Source organism: Priapulus caudatus, unplaced genomic scaffold (assembly GCF_000485595.1).
Source record: "Priapulus caudatus unplaced genomic scaffold, Priapulus_caudatus-5.0.1 Scaffold2, whole genome shotgun sequence".
NCBI classification, from domain to species: Eukaryota; Metazoa; Priapulida; class Priapulimorpha; order Priapulimorphida; family Priapulidae; genus Priapulus; species Priapulus caudatus.
In genome coordinates, this window is record NW_014577063.1 from 1,275,097 (window position 1) to 1,284,891 (window position 9,795).

Here is a 9,795-nt window from a genome sequence, read left to right on the forward strand (position 1 = left end):
TCAAGTGTGTACGTGTGTGTTCGCGTGTACGCGGACGGCGCTAAAATTCGAACAGTGAAAGCATTGGAGATTAAGCAGACCATCGGGAAAACAAAAACTCACGTGCATTCTCACGTACTACGCAATATGTGGCGCAACTTGCAGCCTCCTCTGACATTGAAAAGGTGAACTCAGCTCACGTGATTCATAGAGAGCTGCCGGCAAATATTCTATCGGTGTATTTTACGCGTGCTCGAAAAAGTTACGCGTAGTTAGATTGAGAGTAGAGATCGCGCAAGGCCACGCACAGGACGGCTTCTAATTTAAGTTGAGTATTCGGAGATCGAACCAGCAACATGGGTTGCAATCAGTGCAAACCTTGCAGCAGAGGGTCCGCTAAAAAAGCACCGATCGTGTTCGGAAATGGACACACGTTCAGCGAGAAAGAAAAACGACGCTTCTTCAAGCACAACCGGACGACGGCCAACGGCATCGCGACCATCGACGCGACGCACTACAACAACATGGCGTCGGGAAGCGCGTTGGCCGACGGCACGCCCGACGACGACCACGAGCGGAAGGAGAGCACATCGGTGAAGTCGCTCGGGTCGTTCTCGGCCGGCAGCGAGTCGGTGACGGCGGCGCAGACGTTGCATTTGTTCTCCGATGTGAAGATACTTCCGGAGATGAGCGGCGAGGAGAAGGCGGTGCTGCTGAACACGTGGAAGATCATCAGGGAGAACGTCGCGCGCGTTGGCGTCATCGCCTTCATGGGGTGAGTATAGTCGCTGCTCAGCGTGCGTGCGTGTCTGTGTGCGTACGTACGTACGTGCGTGCTTGCGTGCGTGTCAGCGTGCGTGCGTGCGTGCGTACAAGCGTGCGTGCGTGCGTGTGTGCGTACGTACGTACGTGCGTGCTTGCGTGCGTGTCAGCTTACGTGCGTGCGTGCGTACGTGCTTGTGTGCGTAAGACGTGCGTGCGTACGTGCGTACGTGCATGCGGGCGTGCGTACGTACGTGCGTACGTGGTAACGTGCGTGCGTGCGCGTACGTGCGTGCGTGCGTGTGTGTGATAATACGTGCGTGAGCGCGTGCGTGCGTGCATGCGTACGTACGTGCGTGCCTACGTGCCTGTGTGGGTGCGTGGTAGCGTGCGCGCGTGAATGCGTGCTTGCGTGCGCGTACGTGCGTGCGTGCGTGCGTGCGTGCGTGCGTGCGTGCGTGCGTGCGTGCGATTGCTCAATTCACGTTTCAAGGACCCCAGCTCACATTTTCGTAAAATGTGCAGAAACTAGCCCGAGTGCTAAACTAGAATTGGGCCCCGTATGATTAGTACAACCAGGAATTAATAATGACAATGAGGAATGAATAATGCAATTTGTCATTATTCACCCCTGGTACAACTGCTACGTCGCGTGTGCGTCGTGTACTGTGACCTAATACCGAAATACAAGCACGTAAGCGCAATGCCGCCGTCGTCGTGTGTGTGTCCGTCGATTTTCATTAGGCTAAACAAAAAAATAAGTGTGTTTCCGGTCGACCGACCGTCCCTAGATTATTAGGGCCGACCCTAAACTTTTTTTCAAAAAAAAAAATAAATATTAATTTTTTTTTTAAATTTGAAATCTGACAGACAAACCTTGAGATTTTTTACTACAAACACGTTCTGTACTTGCTTACTAACTTATCCCTACCTATACACCACTTTATAGCATGCATCAGAGGGATATTAGGAACCGAAGAATAAAAAAAAAAATATATATAAAAAAAATCCCTACCTACCTACCCTACTTTTGTTTTCGATGCAATAGGAAACACACCTATTTTTTTGTTTGGCCTTATCACTACATACGGTGGGGATGAATAAACGAGGTTGCGTACGTGCTGCTGCTGCTGCTGCTGGAGAAAATGCCGTCGGAGTTTTTGACATGCACCGCGCGCGTTTGCACTGTGAGCACAGCATCGCCATTGACTCTTAATGAGCGAAGCATTGATTCTCTGGGATTGAACAGAATTCAGGTTAACGTCGTTAACCGTTTTCTAACAACGCAAATCCGCGCCTTTTAGCTGAAATATAATATCATCGGCGCATCAACAATGTATGGTCATATTTAAATAGCCAATTACGTGGCTAATTAAAACTCAAGGTAGGGTATCATTAGCTTTAGAAGTTTTCGAAAAAAATGTATTTCAAATTTCATTGCTGCGTTTTTCAGATTTTCTCTTGCTTTTACTACAGCCATCAACGCTCGTAGAATGCGTGCGAAAGCGAAATATAAATTCAAAGCAATTGACTATTGTCTATCGTACATCTTCGTAAAAGCATTTTTGATATATATATATGGCAGTTTCCGTAAGTACGAGCCAAATCGTACGTATACGAGCTAAAAAAAATCCCGGCTTAATCATAAACAGTGTAGGACCTGTCTCTGTTTACTGTCGAGGCAATTTGGGCGTGACTACAATTTGTTTTAATGGTGGCCGTCGTCATCGGCGTTTGATTCTGTCTGTCAGTGCGCGGCAATTAATCTACTGATCAAAATATCAATGAGCTTTTTTGCAAGAATCGGCACCGGCGCGGAAGATAACCAGCGCAGGAAATTGAAACATAAGGGAAAAAATGACAGCGAGAACGAGAGATTTAGCTAGCGTGAACGAATTTAATATGAGCGTGCAGGGAAAAAGCGATAAATTAGCGTTTAAAATTAAGCGTACAAGTTTTAACCCTGAGAATATTCGTACGTATTTGGGAAGGAAAATGAATTCTTTCGCGTATACACGTGCTCGACGTCGATGCACATTCCGAGATCTTCTTCATTCGTGCGACATGCAGTAACGTAATAAGGTCTCGTATAAGGTATACGAGAGATTTAGCGTGCACGATTTAATGGTTTTAAAATATGAGAATATTCGTACGTATTTGGAACGAAAGGAATTCTTGCATATACAAGTACCCTCGTGCGTCGATGCATACTTCAAACTGACATATCTTCTTCATTCGGGCGAAGTAACGTAAGGTGTACGAAAGATTTAGCGTGCACGATATATGAGAATATCGTACGTCTTTGGAACGAAAGGAATTCCTGCGTTTGCTTTCGTGCGTCGATGCATATACTCCAAGCGGACGTATCTTCTTCATTCGTGCGAAGTAACGTTATATGTACGAGAATTAGTGTGTACGATTTAATGGCTTAAATATGAGAATATTCGTACGTCTATGGAACGAAAGGAATTCTTGCGCGTATACACGTACCCCTCGTACGTCGATGCATACTCCTAGCTGACATATCTTCTTCATGTGTGCTAAGTAAAATAAGGTTTTAGCCGCGAGCGTCGAGCCTACACATCCATACGATATAAGCTATGTTTATATAAACACCTAGCGCCTGCCGATCGCTGATTCACTAGCAAAAACCGTAGTCTAAATAGCGCGAGCTGTCAGGGAACGTCGATGCCTCGAGGATCTCAATTCCACATTACGATGTCGGTTGCTAGATACGTACGAAATAGTTACTGGGTCTTGTGAAACGCATGACTTTCAGAGCGTGTATATTCCACGTATACGTCCAGTAGGTGTAAATGATAAAGAGATCGCATGCCTTACGGAGCGTGTATATTGCACGTATACCTCCAGTAGGCAGTGAGTCAATCGTGACATGTTATAAAAAAGTTAAAAGTTAAATCCTTCCCGCGCCTATGAGGCGCATACGGCGGTGCCTATCTCCGTTTCCGTAACCCTGAGGCTCCGCAGCTGCCTTCACAGTAAATGCTAGTACGCTGAAGGGGTCGTTGTCGTATCAGGTACTACAGATATGTTCTCGAGGTACGATGTACACAAGTGTACCAGACCTGCATCTTGTACCCAGATATGTACCCTGTGTTTACATAAACGTACCTGCCCCTGAGATGGAGATCGAATGAAGACGGTCATGGAGGAGGAGTAGGGGGCAGGAGGAGGAGGAGAAGGGGAGAAGGTGATGAAGTAGGGGGAGGAGGAGGAGGGGAGAAGGTGATGGAATAGGGGGAGGAGGAGGGGCACTCGCCTCGGAACTGGGTAGGGGGTGGCTCGGGGACCTTGAAAACCGGACCCTGACGTAAACCGCTTTGCGCCCTAATATACACCCTGTCCCGATATACTGCACTAAAAAGTATACCCTGTTGCAATATTGGCTTCCCTATATTGGTCCAATATTGGCCTGGTGATATTGGCCCCATATTGTTTTGCCAATATTGGACCAATATCAGCTTGCTTGTTGGGTATCTAGATAACGCTGTGCCAATAATGATGTTCAGAAAATATACCCTGTCCAGCGGCACGTCCCCTGTACCTTTAACAATGGTGCCCCCCTCCGGGCCGACGAGTCGTTGCTCGCTACAATAGCTACATTACCTGCTACGTAAACATGCAGGCCACGGAAGTGTATGAAAGACGCACACGAACTGCGAGCAATCAGTTCGCTAATTATAATAAGCACTGCTGATGATGTTATTCATGTTGGTAAATCGTGTAGCAACTAGCTATTTATCGTATAAGTATGAACGTGTGCGCATGTATTGCGTATGTATACCTACGTATATATATACGTGCCACGCAATAAAATATATGGTGATGGCGGTTGGTGGTTGTCAGTGTAAGGTAAGGTTAGGATTAGCTCGACCATGCTCTACGACTGTTTTACGTCGTAGGAAACGACTTCTCGCCACGTAGTGAGAAGCGAGAAGGTAACTTGTAGCTAGGTGAGGATTAGAGTAGCTCTACCGGTGTAGCCCTTTGCTACGGTACAGGCCCTGTAGCGGGAGAGAGGTGGCTACACCGGTAGAGCTAGAATTAGCGCTATAATTGTGTAATAATGTAATCATAACAGCAATAGCTAAACTACTTGACCTATAATGCTATTCCTAAGTCAACTCTAACACTATCCTAATTTAATCCCCAGTCGCGATCTCACGCCCTATCCGCTTAAGCACCAATCTATTCGGCTCCTGGGGCAACATACTGAAGAGGATTTCAGTGTGATAAATTGACACTAATTACTACAGGCTTTTAGCAGCAAGCTCATATATACACACAGTGAAACGGCGAGGTATACGTTCTTACATGAAAATCTGTGATCGGATTAATTGTGCGAAAACTGTTATATATTTAATGTGGCTCGTGTCGTATCGTGTACAGGTTCGTACTTTTGGCGCGTGTAAGAAATTACCATTAGATAGCGTGACTTAATAGAGAGAACATAGATAACGTATGACAGAAACAAGATGTAAACGTACAACAACTAGTTCTATTAATCCTTTACCAAGTAATCTACATATGTTATAATCCATCTAGGGGCATGTCACGTACAATTTCGTCGCCTTAACTAAACGATGAACACAGCACAACACACACTATAGTAGTGAATCGTCTCCAAGTAGTTTACACAGTCTCAAAGTAGTTTAACACACAAGTACACAGCAAGCAAACAAGTTAATGCTATAGTCACAACCAAAGCTATAGTCACAATCTAGCGTAGTCGACTCTGACTCGCTGTTCTAAAACGTTCCTTTTTATTCTGTTTTTCACTCTAATTAAGCTGGCTATACTACGTGACCTAAGTATGTCACGCGTTGGTCAGATCGTCCACTTTCTTTAACTTTCGAGAGGGAGGGGGCGAGACCACTGTTCTACTTGCGTGCGCTGCCTTGGCATTAATAGTACCGCAAGAGTGATTTATCAACTCGAGACCAGTTCTGTCACAGAATCTGCCTGTGTGATTTTGCATAAGTGAAAGTGGCGGAATTCGCTTCATTACAAATACATCGGTAAACAACTTCCACTACCAGCAGCTGGCGAGTATATGTAAGTTGCACTTGCACTGTGTTGCTCCTGCGATAATCGATCGTTTCAAAGTTCAGCATATATACACGACATTACATCGCGCGATCACGACAGCTGCCTGGTGCGTTAGTCAAAGCTGTCCCGATAAATCACATGAGATTCAGATTGACTGCCGCATAGATTTCAATAACTAACTACCTCCCGCGCGCGCCCTCAGCCCATTAAACCAATGGTCGTCATCGTCAGAGCATCTTGAGCAATCAGTATCTATACATAGTCATCACGAGAAGTAGGTGGCTTTCCGCGCATGCATGCCTCGTCAGTTGTTGCTCGATAAACATTACTACTTGATTTACAGTGAATCGTCTCTCCCTCCTCCCCGGTCAAGTTGTTTGTTTTTTTGTCTTCTCCAATAAAAATGCATGCAGCAGCCTATATCGGCGCACTCAAAAGCATGCATTTTCACCGGTTACCGACTGACTGGAGCGAAACCGCGTGTAACATGGATCGTTAATCGGCAAAAAATATATCTAACATCCTCCGCGCATGTATGTTGGCAAAAAATTTCTTCTACTTCGTTTCGGTGAAGTGATTTTTGAAATTTGACGGAACTGATGCACCGGGTGCATTTCGTTTATTAAATAGTTTATTGATCAATTTTAAATATTTAGTTAAACGAAAGGAAATGCCATTAATTTTGTGTATGAAAAGTGGTAAAATCTAATTATAGTCGCTATATCTATTGCATGAGGAATTTCCCACCACGTCGATTGCACAGAAAATTTGATTAAACACTCCGCCTTCTACTAGACATCGCCCATATTTTTCTCGTCTAATCTCACTCGATCGCATATTTTCTTACCTTATTCTATATATATCAAGAGCTAATAATACCTATAAAGGTAAGAATAAGAGGTATTATAAGAGGTAAAAATAGAGAGGTTATAAGAGGTAAAAATAAGAGGTATTATTAGCTCTTGATATATATGTATATCTAGCGTAATTTTGTTATAATAACGGGACTCGTTGTCATTTTGATTAAAATTTGAGATTCGATCAATGTATGCTGATTCGTGACGTGAAGAACGGTGGTAGTATCTGGCAGATGACAGAAGCCATGTGATCTCACAATCACTGTCAATTTTTTGTTCTTTCGAATCGTATTTTTTCATAATCTAATGCCCGTTACGTCACGTATGTAAATACGCGGATTTCCTCGCGGTATTTTTCTTTCATCTACGGCGTGTTGCTTCATTCACGATGCTCCCTCGTGCCATGTGCTCTGTGCTATGCCCATCAGAAAGACAAGAACTATGCCACGATTCGAGACTACAAATCGCCGTTACGGTAGTTGCTTTGCTACTTAACTATAGTCATTGATTCATTCATTCAGCTCGCGAGAAGAGGCAAAAACAGCAGTTCGAATGTAGTTCACCAAGTTTCCGTTCGTGACTTAAACGTGGAAATTAATACGTCAAGTTCGAGTGTAACGCGAAACGTGTGTGTAAACATTCCACTTCCACTCCCTAATGATTGGAACTACTTAGTCGCTTCGTCTTAGCGCCCGTTGTCGGAAGATGAAAGAGCTTCGCGACGCGAGTGAATTCGATGTGAATTTGTGTGTTCGCCTGCAGACGAATTGACCGTCGATGAAATGAACAACGGGCTGATTCTCAAGTGCGCTGTCTTCCGCGAGTACTCGAGGCGAAGCTGCGTTGAGAGGCAGGCTGGTGCTGGGTCGATTGCAGGTCTCGTATCAGGTCTATACAAACCCGCATGCCTTTATTACAGAGCAGAATGAAGCTTAAAGCTTTGGCTGGCGTACATGGTGCTAAAACGCGTGCAATTACGTCGTAATTCACATCGATCACTTGTGCTGGTGGCCCGTGAAAGAATCATGAAACAAAATGATCGTGATCGTTTGAGATGGGTTGCAGAAAACTGAACGCTCTTGGCTGTTCTAAAACAGAAATTTAATTTAAGACGCGTGTGCCGGTAGATTAACTAGGATCGGGGCCACCACGCCGTTGTTGCTCTAGATACATTTGTAGCGTGTGACGGTACAGCATGCAATGTCTTTTTTTTCAATTTATTATCAAAATCAATCTCTTATGTAAAATTCTCTTCAAAACTCAATCAAATGTAAATTTGGTATTTTCGGTCTTGAGTATGTAACGACGATGTGTCCTAGGTCAGTTTATTATTTCAATAAACTAATATATGCAAAATAAAATGCCGGGAAACATTCGATTTTCGTCTTGATCTATAGGGGATGTATACATGCTACACACGCATACTTCCTGTAAGTCCGAGAACAATATATATATGCTCTCCTCGTCATCTCTCCTCCTCTCTCTCTCCTGTACCTCTCCTACAAAACAGTTGGGAAAGCGCCACGACGCTGTTCGTAAAGATTGCCTTGGCGATCTCTATCTTCTTTAATTGGCGCGTGCGTGGATTTGCTGCAACGCAACATCTTGTGTTAATTGCACTACCGTCGATTCGGGCAAAGCATCTTCATTGTTAATGCATGCGTCGCGGCCATCCCGGCAGTTTCTCTGCGACGCTTCTTCAAGTGTTTTATTGTTCCGAACGCAATTAAACAATCGATTTACTAAAGCCGAATCCGCCGAAGCCGACAAAGCCCCGAGAATTCGTGAGAACAGATTTTCGGAAAGAGAATATGCGAGATCGCTCGTCTAACGGACACGATGTCTAGACACCCGCTTATGGCAAGCAACGCCTCGACGCAAATTACCATCTTATTGTTACCTGACGCTTTCTAATCTGCCCACCACGGGGTCTCATCTCATCGCTTATCGGCTATCAGATCCCTACCTCGTACCCTCTCTCTGCTCATCTCTCTCCTCTCTCTCATCTCTCTCTCTCTTAATCTTATCTACTCTCTATCCTGTCATCTCTCTTTCTTACATTCCGTCTCTCTCGCTCTCTCTTTCTCTCTATCCTCTCCATCTCTATTTATCATTCTTATTTTTTTATACTCTTGCCTCTTTCCTCAATTGTAAATTGGTAGTAGGTATTGAGATACCACACCTATCTAGAATACCCCCACCCTTTTAGTTACTAACACATCTACGCAGTCTATGTAGCTAGGTGTTTAATGTCTAGACACACTTAAGAGAGCCTATTAACATCGGCTGCGCATGATACCATGTAATTTCTCATGTGATATTAGCACCCTACTTATTCGTTTCTTGAGCGCAGCCCATTGACATATTTACTCGCGTATGTTCTAAGAGTAATCTATTAATACGCAGCCGTCGCATTGGCTTTCTTTCAAATCCGGCTATATCACTTGCACAGGCCCAGTCTAGTGCGTGCTTTGGCATAAATTCTAAAGCCTATTAAAGTCAACGCAATTCTATGCTATAAATTACTTAAGAAATCTTTATGAATTCATATTCGTTCTATTAAAGTATTCAACAAGATCCTAAAATACAAATTCTGCCAATTTGTCTCATTGTCCCTAAAATTGTCAAGTATTTATTTACATGTCAAGCATGTTAACATGTTTCGAAAATAACGCCAAAATATGTAGTATGATACAGTCATTTTTTGTTGGCAGATAACCTAAGAACGGTGGTTATATTCTGACGTAATAAATGGTTTTAATTTTTTGCATAATGGAGATTAAACGTTATTTTGCAAGTACCAGGTGGGGGCACTTTTAAATCACGTTTAACATAATCCGATATTATGATTAATGCCTGCATAACACAGTCATGATTATTAAAGCGGCGCAGTATAACACCGAGCTGGTTATTTACTATTCAGCTCGATATACTGTCAGATTCAATCCCATAAAAAAGCACGAGTGTCTGTCCGTCCGTCTGTTCGTCCGTCTGTCTGTCCGTCCGTCCGTCTCTCTGTCCGTCCGTCTGTCCATCCGCCCATCAAAAACACGAGTATTAATCTAAACTACTCGACGTATGGTATTGAACGTTATGAATGTGGAAGAAACAAGTCGAAAATTGGGAG

The 9,795-nt window shown here is 44.0% G+C and overlaps 1 protein-coding gene across 1 annotated transcript in view; it reads left to right on the top strand.

Annotated features, from left to right (window-relative positions):
* Positions 1 to 335: 335 nt before the first annotated feature.
* LOC106817732 overlaps positions 336 to 9,795 on the top strand; it is a 56,682-nt gene continuing 47,222 nt past the window's right edge. Inside the window, exon 1 of the mRNA XM_014822458.1 lies at positions 336 to 754. Within this exon, the coding sequence (XP_014677944.1) occupies positions 336 to 754 (419 nt within the window). The remainder of the gene's footprint in view (positions 755 to 9,795) is intronic.